The sequence below is a fragment of the Alternaria metachromatica genome (assembly GCF_023757995.1).
Source record: "Alternaria metachromatica strain BMP 0045 chromosome Unknown scaffold_8, whole genome shotgun sequence".
NCBI classification, from domain to species: Eukaryota; Fungi; Ascomycota; class Dothideomycetes; order Pleosporales; family Pleosporaceae; genus Alternaria; species Alternaria metachromatica.
The window spans coordinates 171,974-190,449 of NW_026055499.1; the positions used below are offsets into that span (position 1 = coordinate 171,974).

The following is an 18,476-nucleotide window of genomic DNA, read 5'->3' on the forward strand; positions in this document are numbered from 1 at the left end:
TATCAGTATGGCCTTGTAAAATGTTTGTATATGTTGGAATATCACGAAGACAAGACAAACGTACATATGGGTGGCGTTTCTGTGGGCTAGGCATAGATTTAACGAAGGGGCGTGATATAACGTCACATCATGCTACAATATATCAAATCACAACTTTGGATAACACATATTTGAAACATCTGTATCATTGTATCGTTTTCCGTTACCGTACCTACGCTACGTGGAGCAGCCACACATCCAAAGTCAAACTGCAGCTACAACGGATCCGCCAAGCAAAACAACGCTTGATGCAGACGCCTACTTCTCCTCCTCACTTTCCTCGCTCTCTTCCTCGTCTTCGTCTTCTTCCTCGTCATCTTCTTCAGCATCGGCTGCAATCTCCTCATCGGCATCATCCGCCTCTACTTCGTCTTCCTGGATCAAAAGGTCCTCCACCGTTCCGCCTTCTTTCTCCAACCGCAGGTACTCATCCCATTCGGGGAACATCTCTGCATCTCCCTCACCGTCCTGAGGCGGCGTGCCAAGGAGTCTAGCAACCTTGGTCTTGTTCTCCTTCTCCAGGGACTCCTTCCATTGCTTGACAAGTCCAGCGGTAGCGCTTGGCTTGTACGTTTGTGAGAAGAGAACAGCCTCGGCGAGGCGGTTGGTCTTGACGAGCAGGTCGATACATGCCTGGACATCACCGATTTGCCAGAGCGCAGAGAAGGCCACATTGTTTGCGGTGGCGTTCTCGGCTAGGGAAGCGAGTTCCCGGAGGCCAGCGGCATCCGAAGTTGCGCTGTAGAGGAGGAGAAGGGAACCAAGGTCCTTGGCCTTGACGAAGCATTCTTGCGCGAGCTTGACATCCCAGTTTGTGAGAGCAGCATCACCGACAGTCTTCCACTTATGCTCCGTGTCCTGCTCACGAGCAATTGTAACAGCCTGTTCCAGATCTCCAAGGGACAAAGCGAGATCGAATCGGTGTTCGGGATCGGTGGCAACCTTGAGCGCCATTTCCTTCTGGCCCTGACCTTCCAAGAATCGAGCAATCTTGTTATTCTGATCCTTGGGCACAGAGGGAAGGGTCTCCTCGGCGGCTTCAAAATCACCTCGGAGGATAAGTGTCTGGTACTCAACGACGGCCAGAGACAGCGCGAAGGAGACCACATTGACATCCTTATCAGCGACATAGATTCTGGAATCACGAGGTAGATATCCAAGGACGTAGTGAGGCGAGTCGAAGTGGGAAATGGTGTACGTTTGATCGCCGACAAGGTAGTTCAGGCGATTTGTGCTGTTTGTGTAGATGAAGCAATCTCCAACCCAGGTACCGGTACGAACGCTGTTTGTCATTAGCTTGTGGATTCAGTAATGGCTTCTTACAACGTACCTCTCGTTGATGTCGCACACAACTTCGAATGCAGACTCGGCACCGTCCTCGTCCACTTCACCGTTTTGCACGGCTTCCAGGTAGTTCTCCCTAGAGTAGCGAAGGACATAGAATGTATCTTCCGTGGCAAGCGTCACGAGTTCCCCGCTCTCAGACCAGTAGACGCTCTTGGGCTCGACCTCTATCCGTCGAACCAAGGCGCCAGAGTCCCAGTCGAATAGGCCGATACCGCCTTGACCCTTCACTCCCAGAAGCACGCCGCCACTCAAGCCGTCAGCCGAGAAGCCAACATTCAGTACACTCCGCTCCTTGAAGTTGCGGAAGATCTTGACGCTGGTAGAGGATTCCCGGATGGCGTAGTCCTTGTCGTGTTCTTTCGAGGCCCAGCAGAAGTCGAGAGCGCTGCCGAAAGCTTGGTTACGAAGAGCAAGCGCAGTGTAGATGATGTATTCACCATCACCACAAACTGCTACGAAACGTCCGTTGGGCGAGTGCAGCAATGACTGTGGGTACAGCTCGGTTGAACCAAGATCCTTACTAGGGAGCGAGAGTCTCTCTGCATCCTTGAGCTGGTCGCTGCCTTTGATCACCGAAGTGAGAATGTCGTTGTTCTTCGCCCAGAGTAACTTTCCGCTACCGTCCATGCTGACAGCTGGCTCTTCACGTCCCATGGTGATGACAACAGCTCCGTCGTCGAATCCCAGTGCCACGCCATTTCTTCCCTTTTGGTACGATACACACCATGCGCGCTCCAACCCATAGTTCAAGGATTGTTCCAACCGGTAGGTCGACGAGTGCCAGATTTTGATTGTGCCGTCTTCCGATCCAGAGATGATGACGGGGAGCTCGGGGTGGTATACGGCGAAACTGACATTAGAAGTATGACCTTCGAGTGTCGCAATCAGCGCTTTTGTTGTGTAGTCCCAAACCTTGACTGTCCGATCATCGGAGGTTGTAAGGAGATATGGCTTGTCCGACTGGGGGTAGTAGTCGATGAAGTTGACACCCTTGGTCTCGTGCGCCTCGAGCGTAAAGTTGGGAGTAGAGCTGCCGAGGGACCATATCTTGACGGTACGGTCGAGACACGCGGAGGCGAATGTGTTGGGGTCTTTGGGATTTATCGCGATGCCCATAACGTAGTGTTGGTGGCCAGCGAACTCTTGTACGCCTGCTATCTGTCAGCATATGCCATGTCTTTTGGTATGACCACTCCACATACACTTCCACGACTTGTCCCAGTCCCAAAGCTTTATAGTCATGTCATCCTAAAGCCACATCAGCTTCGCTTCTGCGTTGTTCAGATTTGTTACCCACACTGGCGGTAAGGACGAAAGGTTGTGTTGGGTGGACAGCGATTGCGCGGATGTAATCGGGGTGTGCCTCAAAAGATGTGACCTTCTCGGAGGTGTTGTAGTTGTAGACGCGCAACTGGAAGTCATCGGAACCTGGGTGTACAGGTCAACTTCGTGTCCAACAGTTTCGGATCCTTCATGTCTTACCAGCGACTATCCAGTTCTTCCTCGCAATGAAGCGACCAGCGCGTACGGGTACGTCGGTGAGCTCGAAGGTTTTGACAATCGATTGTGATATATACGACCAGATGTGGACGTGTCCTGCCTCTGTCAGCACTTTGCCTGTGGCGGGAGGACCAGCGGTGCATACCGCTGTATAACGTCGTAAGGATCCATGGCTCGGTCGGGTGAAAGTCTTTGGGGATGTTTAGCGGCGAGCATGTCTAGCAGAGCTGCTGTTCTTACCAATGCCTGTAACATGTTAGTGTACGTCTTGATAAGTGTCCATTGAGGCTACTCACCTTTGACACGCTCCGACCGCGCGAAAAGCTGCCTCTATATTCATAGCCGGGTTAGAATTTCTCTTTGCTACTCACGTATGCAGCGGCGCATTGTCGCGTACCTTGACGTCGAGACGCATTGTTATAGCTCAACTGTGTATTGCGGAGGGGTGGATTATGGGAACGTGGCTTTAGTAGCCAGTCCACAGGTGCGCAGGCAGTCGCGGAGAGAGGCAAGGAAACGTGAACGGGTATCGATGGTATGGAAGTCCAGAGAGGGAGAAAGCCAGTCACGGGATTCGCTGGGGTGTTACTGCTTGGTGTCCTCCGCAATGTGTTCGATGTTCGGCGGAGCTGCGCCAAGACAGCGACAGGGTTCACGCAGCTATTTCCCACTGCGGCAGGTTCGAAAAACCGTCGATAGCAGACGAAATGCGCAACATTACCGCCTCCGCTAGCTGCACGGAGCTGTAGATCCTGCGCCGTGTCCCCAAGGGAATTACGTTCAATACATCATCTCATCTATGCACCATGCGAGCAGTCTTTGGACATTGTGGCTGCTCATGTGGGACCCTGTGGCTTTGCGCCTGCGTACCTCAAATCACGCAAGTGCATTTATTATGCTCAACAAGTAAGTGAATTCTTCTTCAATTCCGACCCTACAACTATGTACTCGGAACGACAGCCTCCCCACAAGTAGCCCCTGCGCGCTGCCGCTCATGCATGTACAACGCATAACGAATATATCGACAGCAACCCCAAACTCTCCACCCATGGCATGAAATGGCCATTTCATATATCAACAAAATGACGAGAGGAAAAAACGGTCTAGCTTGACCAAGCGTAGACTGGTATCTTAGAAGTGAAATACAGTGAAAGGAGAATATATGTTAAAGTATAGAGTGTAAGTTTATGTTGGGTTAAGCGAACGTGTCCGAACGGTAGTGATGAGAGATTTGCTTCGCGGCTAGATCTTGAACACCAGCTTGGATAAGGTCGGTGCGACAACTTGTTGTTGATATGGGACAAAGCCGGTCGCTGGGGCGGAGGTGTATTGGTAGGCACGAGGCGGAGCCATCCACATCCGGTCTGTGGTACAACGGCGCAGACTTTGTGGGGGAGGGAAAGGGCAGTGATGCTTTAGTTCCAGCCAAGAGAGTTCTCAGCCATGACCGGAGCCGAGATCTGCTGTGTTCGGACACTGCGACCCTGAGTGGTACTGCTGCCTTGGCTGCCGCGACTACCAGGCGTCATTCGACCATTCCGAGCGCCATGCATCCAAGCAGCAGCGCCACCTGGAATTGAACCGTAGGTCATGCGACTGGTGCTGGGGACAGAGCTCGAGCGCTGGTGGGCCATGCGCTTGTTCCTGTATCGGCGAGCAACAAAGAACATGGCTGCACCGTAGGCGATAGCACCGACAATGGCACTGCTAGCGACGATGGCGCTAGTCTTGTTGACAGTGCGGCTGGCGCCGATGTCGCCTCCCATAGCACCGCCATCGCCGGAACCACCTGTGGACTCAGCACCTGGTTCGGCAGCCGCATTGGCAGGGCTGTTGTCACCCGGAAGCTTGCCTGCGGGGAGAGGGCACGCGGTGTTGATCAAGGTCGTGAGGTCGTTCACTGTGGAGTTCTTGTTATGCCAGAAAGCATCGGCGGGGTTGCGGAGCTGCGCTGCGAGCTTCGTCTGCAGATCCTGCGGAATGGTGAACAAGGCAAGAGTGGTGATGAAACCCTGGTACTCCATGGTGTTAAGAGGCTTCAGACCGAAGTTCTTGACCTCGGAGGTTGAGATGTTCAAACCGTCTGCGATAGCAATTGGCAGGTAGTGGAAAATTTGCTGCCCACCATCGTTTGCAGACACGAACGGGTAGTTGAGCGGCCACTTGAAACACACTTGGCCCATGAAGCTGTTGTCCGGCCTCTCAGGAGGGACTCCTCCAGGCGGCGCAATCATCTGTGGTAGACTCGAGGGGATGCTGCTGACGGTGGGGCTGGGGGTTGGCATAGTCGAAGCCTCAACGATGATGCTAGTACCAACGATGAGCGAAGTTGCGCTATCGGTAGCGGTCGGCGTAAGGGAAAAGACCGGCGGTGCCTTGCTAGTGGTAGTCGGCAGGGCTGGAATAGTGATTGAAGCAGAGCCCTTGGTGGATGTAGGCCTGGGCGTCTCTGAAGTGGGTGGTGGGGTGGACACAACGACGGATGACGGAGCAACAGAGCCGGTGCTGAAGAACGAAGTGGGAGCATCGCTGAGGGTGGCGTTACCAGCACTTGAAGGATTCAGAGTAGTGGCGGCAGTCGAAGAAGCCGACGAAGGTCCTTCTGAAGCCGGGACAGTGAGAGATTGGCTACCCGACGAAGTTGGAACCGGTGATGCAGATGTGCCGATAGAACCTGTACCAGACGGAGTGATACCCAAGCTTGCGGAGCCTGAGGGCAGGGCAGTTCCTGAAGATGCTGAAGGTGTGATGCTTGCAGTCTCGGAGGCTGTAGGCCCAACGCTAGAGAGAGCCTCAGAGGCAGGCACGCCAGACGAAGACACAACTTCAGAGGTGGGGGTAGGCACAGCGCCGGATGGCAAGAGTCCTGAAGAAGGAATGACGCCAGACGATGGTAGGATACCTGACGAGATTGGCAGGCCAGACGACGGGAGAACTCCGGAAGACAGCAAGCTTGAGGGCAAGACAGTCGGGATGATAATAGGACCAGTGCCGGTGGGCAGGGCCGAGTTCAGATCAGACAGGATGCTTGATATAGCACTGGGCACCACTGAGACAGGGAGATCCGAGACAGCTGAAGACAACAGCGAGGAGAGTGCCGGAGGAAGAATGCCGGACGCGCTAGCAGAAGCTACTGAGGTGGGTGCAGTAGATGCAACGCCGCTACCGGTAGGCAGGACACCAGATATGACCGACGATACAAGTCCCGGTAGGTCGAGGATCGGCGAGCTGGTAGCTACCGTTTCCGAAGTAGGAATGGCTCCAGAGCTCAAAAGAGAAGTCGGTGTCGCAGTCGAAGCAGCAGAATCACCAGTGCCCAAAGCCGTAGTGATGCCGATGACAATGCCGGATGATGGCAAGAGGGGTGCGCCAGTTGAAGCAACCTGAGAGGTGGCTGTCGGGACTTCTGATGGGAGGAGGGAAGACAACAGTCCACCGACTAGGCCACCGGATGAGGTTGGCTGCACAACAGTCTCAGGAATACCTCCAGTGGTGCCAACCTCGGAAGTGGCGGCAGGTGGCAGAATCGACGACAGTAGCCCGCCAAGAAGGTCTCCAGACGAAGTGGGCTGAACGATGGTCTCAGGAATGCCTCCAGTCGAGCCAACTTCAGAAGTAGGCACAGGTGGAAGGATTGACGATAAGATACCACCAAGAAGGCCACCAGAAGAGGTAGGCTGAACGATGGTCTCAGGAATGCCTCCAGTCGAGCCAACTTCAGAAGTAGGCACGGGTGGAAGGATTGACGACAAGATACCACCAAGAAGGCCACCGGAAGAGGTAGGCTGAACAATTGTCTCAGGAATACCACCAGTGGAGCCGACCTCAGAAGTAGGGGTGGGTCCGAGTAGCGTTGAAAGCAGACCACCAACCAAGCCGCCGGATGAGGTAGGCTGCACAATCGACTCAGGAACACCACCTGTGGATCCAGGGACGATGAAAGGCCCCTGGAAGCTGGATGCGGCAGGAGAGCTTGGTGCAGCAGAAGAAGCAAGAGACGCAGTGGGTGTCACGATAGTCTCTGGGATGCCTCCAGTGGAGCCGACAGCTTGCTGAGATGACTGGGGAGCAGTCGATGAGACTACCTGGGTAGGTTGGACAACAGATGTGGGTACACCGCCAGTAGATCCAATGATTGGGTTGAGAAGCGTTGAGAGAAGTCCACCAACGAGACCAGCAGAAGTTGTTGTTGCAGTAGGTGTGTCAACGGCTGACGAAGATGGCTGCACAATAACATCCGGCAGTCCACCTGTCGAGGCAGGGGTGTTCTCAACACCAGGAGGCGTCGAGGTTGGCTGTGCGATAGCTGAAGTGGGCTGCACGATGGTCTCGGGAATGCTACCGGTAGAAGGCGCTGGCTTGCTGTCGACAGCGGAGGATGACGGTTGTACAATCACGTCAGGCAGTCCTCCCGTTGGGGCTGCCGCTGAGCTCTGAGCGATCGAAGAAGCTGGGGTGTCTTCAACGGCGGTCGAAGAGGCCGCAGCTGAGCTTTGGACAGTGGAAGTTGGTGGAACGATGATCTCAGGTAGGAGGCCAGTGGAGCCGAGGATAGGACCGAGAATAGGGCTGTCAGCCTTGGTAGAAGATGCGGCGCTGCTTTGGGCGGTTGATGTAGGCTGCACAATAGTCTCGGGGAGACCACTGGTAGTGCCAATCTCGGCCGTTGGAGAAACAGCGGTTGTTGGCTGAGGTTCGGTGATAGGCTCGGATGTGGTGGTCTCAACAGGCTTCTCGCTTTGCGCTGCTTCAGAAGTGGACGTAGGAGCAGCTGTAGACGATGGCTCAGTGACTGATTCCTGAATTTGGCTTGATGAGCTAACGATGGGGCTCGACGATTCGACTGCAGAGCTCGATGCCGCAGGTGGTGGCGGTGAAAAGACACTGCTTTCTGAGAGAGGTGCGGTAGAGGAGCTCTCTGCCAAAGCGGAGGACAAGGTGCCAGTGGTGTCTACGTCGCTGGTGCTGACAAGCACATCTGAGGATGAGGCAAGAGCCGATGAATCGGAACTACCGCGGAACAGCGATTCAATGAAGGACGGGAAGTCCATCTGGCGGGACGAGAGTTGCTCAGTAGTGCTGCTGGACGAGTAGCTGGTTGATGGCTCTGGGGTAGCCGCAGGGGTCGTCGCATTGGTAACGATTTGTCGCTTTACGTGCCTAGCGAAGTAGTATCGGGGACGGCCTTGGGTTTGTTGTGGTCCCGGTGCAGGCATGGCCTCTGCTGTCGTAAGGAGCGGGCCAGAGCCAGAGAGACTGGCCAGAACCAGGGCGGCTGCCCATACTGTCGTTGAGCGAGGCATTGTTACGATTATGATGCCTTGTTATGTAGAATTAGATATCTCGAGAGTCTCGAAGGCAATGTACGTGGAAGCCTGCTGTTATTAGCCATGGCGTTTGCAGTGTCAGTAGCACAACATACTGTCAGGGCTATGGTAAACGAGTGTACTTGACGAGTGTCAATGATGGTAAAGAATGGACCTGTCGCATGTTAGTCTCCATGGAGAAAGCGCGTCGCTGAACTGGGTGACTCACTAGACTGTCGATGCAGCTAGGATTAGATGGTTGCACAGGCGAAGCGATTACTGCGTCGTCGCGATGTTCTCGGGTTGGTCGCGGGACTATGCTGTCATGTTTGACACTGACAGGTACCGGAGAATAGTCGTCGCGTGGGTCTAGAAGCACGCGGTACCGAACCAGGGCCGATCAGAGACTGGTACGCACGTGGATGACAGCGAGCGGGCAGGCAGGCGACAAAGAATCGTAGGAGTGGTCGAGGCACTCTAAGCACGATTCGCAGCGATTGCGTTTTCTTTGTTCCTGAGCAGCGGGTGGCCGTGCGTGTCGTAAGTGGTCAGCGGGGCTGGGACGCGTTTTCGTGGACGGTGCGGTGCTAAAACGAGCGGCGACGACGTTGATAGGCAACGGTCAGATTACTAGTAATTGCGGCGACGGAGCGGAATTGCTTTTGAAGGAGTGGTCGTGATTCGGAGAATCGTGCAAGGGAGCGTGAGGCCTGGGCGACGTGGAGAGCGGTGCTTGACGGTCGGAGGAGAGAGCCACGGGGAGCCACGGGCGGGAGATGCGCAGAGTCGATATATGAATGCGCCCGTTTGGGGGTTGTCGGCGGGTGGTGGAGAAGAGGTCGGCTTGGGGCGTGGGCGACGGGTAGTGAAGAAGAAGAGAAGACAGGGCGCCGGTCAGCAGCAGCAGTCGCCCAGGTGTCCAGGCCAAAACGGCGGCAGGCAGGGGCGAGGGGCGGAAGAGGGAAAGCGCCGTGGGCTGCGAGTCGCCAACGTGTGCTCCCTGCAGGAGAACCAACTGCCCACCACTAGTGCCAGTGTCCAGGACGGGGAAAGCCAGGGTTTCGCGCGGCGGGCCTCTGCATTCGATAGTCGCAAAATAGAACGGCGCTTGCTGCAGAGGGGAGTAGTTCGCTATTGACGTCGCGGGTGGATACGATGGGAAGGTTATGTGACAGGAGACAGCAAGACTTCAGAGGCTGCGACGACGAAAAGGCGAAGCGGACATTGTGTCTCCATCAGCAGCAGATTGCGCATGCCGCCACGGTGCGCCTGTGGATTAATTTGCATCTGGCCGCGAGGCCCTGGTCGTGCAGACGGCTGTGAGCTCAAACCGCACTAGCCAAGGGTAATACATATATACCCCGGCTGTGCTACCGTATAGCCCAAGACATGGAGTATCCCTTGCCTACGACACGGCGACTGAACCCTCAATTTCGAGGAATTTGGAGGCGGCCGCCTGCGCAGTGTTGATGTCCATCTCCAGCGCCTTGCTCCCCACCGTTCGATGCGCACGCTGCTGAGGAAGGAACGGCCATCAGGCGGCCAATAAGAGAAGGCGCAGCCCTTGCCCTTGCCCTTGCCGAGCCCTTCATTTCGGCATGACACGGGTCCCGCTCGCATGCGAATGATGATGATCGCTCACCACGCCGCCTCATGCTGCACCCAACCCCGTGGACATGCTTTGATTGTTCGCTCAGAAGCAATATCGCGGCACCTTCCTGGGCCCTGCACACTGTTATTCCAACGTCTCTACCGGCTGACTGTAGGAAACTGCAGGGCTGCGTATCGCCTGCAGCCACCCAATTCCTTCGCTGAGCAAGCCATTTTGCCGGCCTGTGTCCACAGTCATTCCGAAGTGCGACCAACTACTACCGTACCACGCTATCGTTTTTTGACAGCCATGTGCGCTTTGCCTGCATCGTCCAGGACTGTCCTCTCGACGACTCGCCAAAGTTCGTCCTAGGGCAGACGGCTGGTTTCGACTTCTGCTCGCCGCCTCCACGCCTACGCCCCAGCGAACGACATGAACTTTACAGCGCCCTAGGTTCGAGGTAGCCCCTGTCCGTGGCTAGCCTTCACTTGGACTGCAGCCTCGACATCGGCTGCTGGTACCGGTACTTTCTGACTGGACTGTCCTTCATCTCTCAAGTCAGCATGGCCTTGACTGACGCCATTCCATCAGCGCCTCAGATGCGCATTCCGTGCTCTAACGTTTCATGTCTCTCGGTCTGCGACTATGAACGCCTGCCACAGCTATATTTGGTTGTCTGTCGACGTTCTACAAACATTCCACCTGGCGGGTGCCGAGGCTCGCCTTGTCATCGGGTCATCGGGTACTGTGACTCGTTTCAAGCTCCTGCGTAGCACTGTACGAGGAAGGTGTGAATCCAACCCACAGGTCTGAGCCGATCCAATGGTCCAGCCAATGCACCGCGGCATCGGGCTGTCTCCTCGTTTCCTGGGATTCCCCTTTCTGTCGCTTGGCTTTACCATTTGGTCGAGACCAACATACCCGTAATTCAAAGCATCGCAAGGAGACTTCCGCCGCCACGGTTAAACATGTCGACGGCTGATCTTTTAGATCTGAACAGCATGCACGCGCTTTGCTGTGCTGTGCTGTGCTGTGCTGGGTGACATTCCAACACCGTGAGACCACCCTTGCCGGCATGCGCTTGAACGTTTCGAAACCATTCCTGCCGACTAGAAGAAGAACATTGCTTAACGATCTGAACATATAGCCCCAGGCCCCGCCTCTGCATTGGGCACGGTTGCGATCGTCATTTTCATGCTATATTTCTGGTCCTACTGTATACTGTTTGCAGGCTACAACTGCTCCGGAGTACACAAGGTTGAGGCTGCATTTCACCTTATGCTCGGCTTCCACTGTTGTTTCCTGTCAGATCCACATGCCGCAGCCTCTCGCAGGGTCGTTGTTTATGGATCTTGTCTCCCGAAACGCGTTCTGTGTCGCTTCCACGAGGATCGGTGGGGCATGACGGCACGCATGAACCTAAAATCTCTATCTCCACTTTGGTGGCCAAGCACTCTTGTAACCTGGGCATTACCGGCTTCCAGAAGCCACCCATTGGACTTCTGTATATGGTTTGCACGATATGTGTCTCTGTCTGCTGTTTGTGGAGTGCCACTGGGGATGAAGAGACAGCACGTAAACCTTGACATCGTGTTGAGGCATACAAACAGTACATGTTACGTGTACAACGAGGAGAGGTGTCTCATGACGTGGCAATCGTTGCAAGTTACCGAAGATCTACGAGAAGAGTTTGCTCGCCTTCTGCGAGCCCTTCACCAACAACTGCTGCATTAACACTCGTCATAGTCCGTCCATTCGCTGCTCTTCCCAACATGCAGAGTACCCACAGCCAGACCCAGCAAGCCAGCATCCTCAGGACGACGACGCGTCCTTCTTCGCCACAACATACAGCGTCATAGTCCCACTGTAGCCATCCCCAGTCACTACACTCGACGCCCCTTCCTGAGTGAATATGCCCGCAGACATGGAGTCGCGGCTTCACACGCCAAAGTTCCCGCTGAAGATGAGCACAGCCCTGCAAGTAAGATGGGTTCGCGGATGAGTCGAGGTGGCCTTTGGCAGGGCCATGCGTGACGAGTATGTCCGTCGCCTCCGGGACAGTGTTTGACCATATGTCTTTTGCTTGGTATTGGAACGCCCAGTTGCCGTATTTCGGCGTCATGGGACTTCCATAGACCTTGACGTCCCTGTCCCGAACGTTGAGCACCCTCAGCTCGTTCTCGAGGTATACTACACTTCCCCATTTGAGATCTCGCAGTCTGCGTTCATCATTCTCTCGGCTTGCAAGTCGTGGGTTGCGGCGAAAGAAGGACTGATCGAGAAGCAAATCGTGATTCCCTGCTATGACGATCTTGTGTTGGTGTGGCAGACTGTTCAACCAGTCGAGCTGTAACTGCAGCTCTTCAAATGTGCCGTTGACTGTCAGATCGCCGGCGTGGATCAAGATGTCGCCGTTCGGTACATGCGGCTGCTCATTGTGCGTATCGGAGATGCAGATAACCCTAACACGGATCGTAGAAGCGGACTTCGATGTTGTGGACGCGGGCTGTGATATTGTCGAAAGCGGTCGGTGAGCATATAACCACTGTGCGATGAAGAGTATTGGATCCTGCTGTATACGCTGCCATGCTGATGGCAGCGCGGGCGCGAACATGTTGGACTTGCCAAACGTAGACCTTGTATATGTGGTTGTCATGTTGTGATGTAATGTGTAGTTCAAGTCGCTACGGGAGTTCGTTCATGTAAGCAGCTAGACGCATTTTCTGGGCAGCAACAGAATGGATAAAGCCACATGTGATGGTGGTGGTTATGTCGAATTGGGGATGGAGATTTCATGATTGACAAAGATCTTTGGTACCAGCATCCATGGATTGGTTCAGCAAAACATGACAAACGAGAAAATCCGCACCAGAACCATCCGAATCAATGTTCCCACTTCTCCGCCATCGGCACTATAGCCACAGCAGTCGCATAGTCTCCATCATGGCTGATACTAATCTCGCACAGCTGCCCATCGATCTCGCTCATATCGATCAGTCCAATTTTGCCGTCAGGCTTCACCCAGGTTGGCTCGAAATCCTCGTAGACCATATCTAAGATCAAGCCCTGGGGCCGAAGCGATTGGTGCTTACTGCGATCGACCGCGGTAACAGGGAGAATCATGATATGCTTGAACCCTCTTTGAACAATGTCGAGGTGTTGAATTGCTTTGCGGCAGGCTTCTTTCGCTGCGAACCTTGTATCACGTAAGCTCCTGGTTGGGAGATTAAGCTGATGCGAATACTCACCTGCCAGCGAGAAATTTGGAGATTACATCTGCCTTGTCCAATACGGATTCTTCGGGCCCAAAGCGATTCCAGAAATACTGACGCTCGTGCTCGGTAAACACTCGCTTCAGGTAGTGACGCAGAGGTCGCAGAGGCTCGCCTTCGCTGCCGGTACGGGGCGTGATGATGGATAGCACTCTTGGGACATTGCAGATATCGGTGCCCACTCGGAAGGGGAAGGGAAAGGCTCGCGGTGGCATGGGATGTTAGATAGCAGCTGTCCAGATTGGGGAGGGTATATACGCCAAGATGGGCTTGGCAGTCAAAACAATGTTGTTGGAAAGCGCAAAAATTAGACCTTCAGTCAAAGACCTGCAACCCTCCATGCGCAAAAAGATCGACGTTGGCCAGATTCGAACTGACGCTCCCGAAGGAACAAGATTTCTAGTCTTGCGCGATAACCACTCCGCCACAACGCCCCCGTTTTTGCTGCTATTGCTGCTTCGATGAAAGGCGGTGGATTCAAATATTTTATATACCAGTTATTCACAGTTCCGGACTATGCGTAGATGTGGTGGGGTGGAACCCAGAAGCCTGGTGCCTCCACACCTCCACCCAGGCAGTCATGATTCCGAACGACCCCGCCCGCTTACTGTTCTTCGCAGACTGAAAACCCAATCTTGCTCCGTCCAAGACCCCAAGTCATCATAGTTGACGTTGGCATCGTCATGGGCGGCAAAAGGCCCGATGTCAAAAAGTTTCGATTGTTCGCCTGATCCCGCGAAGAGCCGCAACGTTGCGTTTCGGACATGAAGATGAGGCGGGAACAGAGAAACTCCCCGCAGCCACCGGATTCCGACGACCAATAATCCTCATACCGCCACGCGTTCCATAGCTTTGATTCGCTTGCGCACCCATTACTACCCGACGCGGAGTACGGTCAACGGCCAGAAGTCTGCTACACGTCAGTCTTGGTACTCGATGAAAACGGCCCAAACCCAATTCAATGGTTGTGTAGGTAAGGGGACCTGGTGCGTGCGACACCTAATCTGGGATCATGGTGGTTGTGCATGGCCGTATGCTTCAAGCTACGTTGGCTCGCCTTTGTGGAAGTCCGGCCTTGGAACAAAGAGCTAGGGTGCCAGGGCTGATGTGCATGCGGCCATATTCTGGTGAGACGATGCTGATGGGCTGTGGTGTTATGCGGTGATGTTCAAATGTGCTTGGTCTCCTCGGTGATTATTCTCCTACGAGCTCCTTCCATCAACTGCACCGTTCAGAAGTGCAGTTACGCCTGCGAAACCAGGACTGATGCAGCCACAAACCTCTCCACGCCTACCCGGCGTCCCCATCCTAAAACTAGACTCCAGCGGGCCGGAGTACTCTCGCTGGCGACGCAGTCTCCAGTTCGCGCTGGAATCGAAAGATACTTGGAAATACTGCAATGGCGCTCTACCCATGCCTATGCCAAAGGCACGGCCAGTTCCAGCCATCTCCTCAGAGGAAACGAAAGACGTAGAGCCGAGCCTGCTCGAGGAGCGAAGAGCATGGGTTCGACAAGATCGCGAGGTCAAGCTGGACATGTTTCTTTCCGTGGCAGAAGAAGTGATGCACGAAGTCTTCGAAGTCGGGCCACCCCTACCTCCCATCAACCACACTTCGCAAGAAATGCTGCAAGCATTGGACGATAATTTCGGTGTCTTCAGCTTTTCTGGATACCACCACGCATTCTGCCACTTCCTGAACCTGCACATCGACCAGTACGCAAGCATCCAGGACTTCAACACTGAATTCACGACGGTACTAGAAGATCTGATCGACTACGGCCATCCACTCTCCAACACACAAGCATGCAGCGCGTACCTCTCCAAGCTGCGATGTACGCAGAACCCGGGGGTAGCGAAGAAGTTGGAGGAGTTGGACACACTGTCAACAGAACCGGACATCCACGACCTCATGCAAGAGTCACTTTCGTGGCCATGTATCCGCCCACTAGCGACGAAGTCCTCTCAGGTATTTCAGGTGCAACCGGTGTCAGAGGAGTGCCGTACGGATAACGGAAGTCACTCCCATGGCGACCCACCTGGTCTCTCAGACACCTCCACCGTATCGTCCGAAGGTTCCCGTTCAAGGCAGCTATCCATAAAGGTCAACCACCCGCAGTGGGCGGTTACGCGCGCTTCTGATAACGTCGACCCGCAGGACCTGCGTGAAGCAATCGAGAAACTACTCACCACGGGCGAAGCGGATCCTTCCAGCCTGAATTACGATGCATCAGCGATATCAGCATGCGCAACCCCGGATTGGTTGAAGGCACAAGAGAAGGCATTCTCCAAGCCACTTCCGATAGCAGAGCCACCGGCCCCTACTGAGTCACATACTCTACGAAAGACCGCCTCCGAGTCGCGCGCGCGATCCGCTTCACCACGGCTCCTGTCTCCACTGTCCAGAACCGTGTCGCAAACAAGTCTGACTGTACCAACCATGACGACGCGTCCACACTCCGCAGACACATCAGCCAGGTCATCCCAACACGTTCAGCGACAACCCAGGCCACCAATGTCAGTGTGGAGAGCACCAACATATCCGCCACCAGCACTGTCTGACCACCCGGCTTTCCGAGACAATCCCTTTCTACCCAAAGAGCGTGCGCAATCAGATTCCCTCCTTGTGGACGCGAGTAGACCTGAGCCTAGACCCGACGACTATGAACCACCTCATTCAGCACCACTACCGCACCCATACCAGTACTCGGCTTACTCGTCAAACAGCAGTAGCGCGATAAGCTTGCCCATCCAAGGAACGAATGAGTCGTCATGGAGCTACGGTAGCAACAACAGCGATGACATAGAAGAACACATACTATCGCCCGTCGCATCTTCCATGCTTCTCCCACCCATGGAGGATAGGTTCGTTACGATACAGCGAAACAATGCCCCTCTCCCGCCTCTACCCATAGACACGAACGTCCTACAATGGCGCACTCCAACTTTCGACGATCTTGTCCCGCCGCCACCCCCGAAAAAGAGCCGTCTGCGCAAAACGTCTTCGACTCTCGACATGTTGAAGCGGCTCAGTGGAGACAGTCTCCTGGAATCGAGTGACGAGGTACGGGAACGTGAGGAGAAGAAGCGTCGGGAAAAGGAGAGAAAGGGGAAAAGCTGGAGTATTGGCAGTATTGCGAGGTTTACGCATAGCAAAGGGGTTAAATAGACGCATTGGTTTGCGATAATGATGACTATGGTGCGTATGATGAGAAAATTGAAGATGTGCCGGACGGCTACTGTTCGTCTCACTGCTTGTATGGGTGTTTATTCCTTTGTCGTCAGGTGGACCGCTGGAGCTGTATACCCTATGTGTTGATTTGAACATATCATTCTTTTGTCTGCTATCATGTATGCCACACCGAGTCTCATGAATGTGACTGTCCAGAGACCCTTTATTCGTTGTGTCTGCCGAAGCGATGTATTTGTACAGTCTTTTAAGTGTTAGACCAGAGGGGGGAAATGGCATCACATCCGGATGTTCAATAGCGGACTTTAATAGTCTAGATGAGGGGAGGACTGGTCTATGATAGATTCTCCATCCCAACAGTACGGCTTGGTCGCCGTCTCGTATAATCGTAACACATTAGAGCTTCGGCCAGTCGTGGCTAGCAAGACTCCTGAAAACCTCTACAAGGTGCTATGCCTCCACCCTACTGTGTCTCCCTCACAACCTTGTCGACAGCCTTCGCAAAGTAGTCGACGTTGTGTGTGTTCAGGCCAGCCATGGAGATACGACCGTTCTTGGTCATGTACACATGGGAGTCTTCCCGGATCTTCAGAACCTGCTGCTCTGTCAAGCCGGTGAAGCTGAACATGCCAATCTGCTCTGTGATGTGGTTCCATGTGCCGGGTGTGCCCATGTCCTCGAGCTTGCTACGAAGCGCCTTGCGCATCTCCTTTATACGACCAGACATTGTGCGGAGGTTGTCTTCCCATTCAGCGAAGAGCTGGGGGTCGTTGAGGACGGTCGAGGCGATGCGGGCACCGTAGGCAGGAGGATTCGAGATCTCGGAGCGCTGGAGGATGGCGAGCTGTGAGGCGATGCGCTTGATGGTGGACTCGGCATCGGATGAGGGCGAGGTGACGAAGTGGAAGCAGCCTGCTCGCTCGCCGTACAGACCAAAGTTCTTTGCGTAGGACTGGGCAATGCAGAGCTCGAAGCCCTGCTCGACAAAGTAGCGGATCGCCCAGCCGTCAGTTGCAAGGTCACCGGAAGCAAAGCCCTGGTATGCGGTGTCGAAGAAAGGGAAGTGCTTCTTTGACTTGATCACCTCGGCAATCTTCTTCCACTGCTCTTGTGTAGCGTCGACACCGGTGGGGTTGTGAGCACACGCGTGCAGTACGATGATGCTGCCCTCTGCCGCATCTTGCAGGGCACCGATCATGCCATCGAAGTCGAGGCCCTTGGTCTTCTTGGAGAAGTAGGGGTATGTCTTGTATTCGAGGCCGACGTTGGAGAAGATCTGGAAGTGGTTGGCCCATGTCGGGTCGGAGAAGTAGGCGGTCCGCTGGCTCTGGGTCTTGTAGAACTTGGCGAGGAAGAGGGCGCCCAAGTGGACGGCGCCGGTGCCAGAGATAGTCTGCAAGCTGGTGACCTGTGTGGTGTGAGCTCAAGTCATGACGTGATGGAGGGGCGTCCTCACCCGCTTCTCCTTGATGGCGGGGCTGTCACCACCGAGCACGAGCTTCTGGGAGGCGGTTGTGAACTCGGCGAGACCGGCGATGGGGAGGTACTCGTGGTTGAGGTTGGGGTCGTCGCGCAGTCTGTCGTCGGCCTGTGGACGTGTAGTGTTAGCCTGTGTTGTGTGGACACGAGGAAGGCGCGATGGCGTACCTTCTTGACGACGGGCAGAATCCAGGGCTTTGCATTGTCGTCGCGGTAGGCGCCAATGCCCAGGTCAACCTTGTTGGGGTCCTCGTCGCGACGGAAGGCAGCCATGAGGCCGAAGAGCGGGTCTTCGGGCGCCTGGGGGACGACATTCGCGTCGAAAGCGGTGGCAGCCATGGGTTCGATGTGGGAGGAGATCTGGGAGAGGCGTGTCTTGGACGAGGTCTGGGGAGGGGTGGAGGAGGAGGAGGTGCGTGAGTCTGGCATGATTACGGCGTAGGAGCGCTCCCACGTTTACGTTTCACCGCTGCCGCTGCCGCTGCCTAGGAAAGGGAAGCCGCGTCCGCCCACGCTAAACCCCGCAGTTTGCTTTTGGAGACGAGATGCGGAGAACCGGGAGGGCCGGCGCGAGACGATGAGCAAGAGATGCAGACATGGCGACGGCTCTCGGCCAGCTCGTTATATAGAGTTGACGCTCGGAAGGTCTGCCGCAGCGTCGTGTGAGCAGGCAAGCCGAGGCACAAGTTGCCGCGCCATCATGTCAGCCAGACAGGCCGTCTCACATGCAGGGCATCACCACGACCATAAATT

General features: G+C 54.9%; 5 protein-coding genes and 1 non-coding gene across 6 annotated transcripts; 1 reads left to right on the forward strand and 5 right to left on the reverse strand.

Moving 5' to 3' along the window:
* Positions 1–297: 297 nt before the first annotated feature.
* On the reverse strand, positions 298–3,301 carry J4E83_004496 (uncharacterized protein; the record flags this gene model as incomplete). Its single annotated transcript, XM_049331425.1, has 9 exons — positions 298–1,321; positions 1,370–2,537; positions 2,589–2,634; positions 2,684–2,814; positions 2,869–2,982; positions 3,032–3,076; positions 3,127–3,132; positions 3,183–3,216; positions 3,284–3,301. 9 exons carry the CDS (start codon positions 3,299–3,301, stop codon positions 298–300), a joined length of 2,586 nt encoding a protein of 861 aa, XP_049189199.1.
* A 1,000-nt stretch (positions 3,302–4,301) lies between these two features.
* Positions 4,302–8,189, reverse strand: J4E83_004497 (uncharacterized protein; the record flags this gene model as incomplete). Its single annotated transcript, XM_049331426.1, has 1 exon — positions 4,302–8,189. The coding sequence occupies one exon, from the start codon at positions 8,187–8,189 to the stop codon at positions 4,302–4,304; it is 3,888 nt and encodes a 1,295-aa protein (XP_049189200.1).
* A 3,532-nt stretch (positions 8,190–11,721) lies between these two features.
* On the reverse strand, positions 11,722–12,439 carry J4E83_004498 (uncharacterized protein; the record flags this gene model as incomplete). The annotated part of the gene is made up of 2 exons (XM_049331427.1): positions 11,722–11,758; positions 11,853–12,439. The coding sequence occupies 2 exons, from the start codon at positions 12,437–12,439 to the stop codon at positions 11,722–11,724; spliced, it is 624 nt and encodes a 207-aa protein (XP_049189201.1).
* Positions 12,440–13,408: 969 nt separating this feature from the next.
* Positions 13,409–13,489, reverse strand: J4E83_004499. The gene has a single exon. It is a non-coding gene; the product is annotated as a tRNA-Ser (tRNA).
* Positions 13,490–14,321: 832 nt separating this feature from the next.
* Positions 14,322–16,223, forward strand: J4E83_004500 (uncharacterized protein; the record flags this gene model as incomplete). The annotated part of the gene is made up of 1 exon (XM_049331428.1): positions 14,322–16,223. One exon carries the CDS (start codon positions 14,322–14,324, stop codon positions 16,221–16,223), a length of 1,902 nt encoding a protein of 633 aa, XP_049189202.1.
* Positions 16,224–16,707: 484 nt separating this feature from the next.
* On the reverse strand, positions 16,708–18,152 carry J4E83_004501 (uncharacterized protein; the record flags this gene model as incomplete). Its single annotated transcript, XM_049331429.1, has 3 exons — positions 16,708–17,652; positions 17,701–17,832; positions 17,892–18,152. The coding sequence occupies 3 exons, from the start codon at positions 18,150–18,152 to the stop codon at positions 16,708–16,710; spliced, it is 1,338 nt and encodes a 445-aa protein (XP_049189203.1).
* Positions 18,153–18,476: the final 324 nt, after the last annotated feature.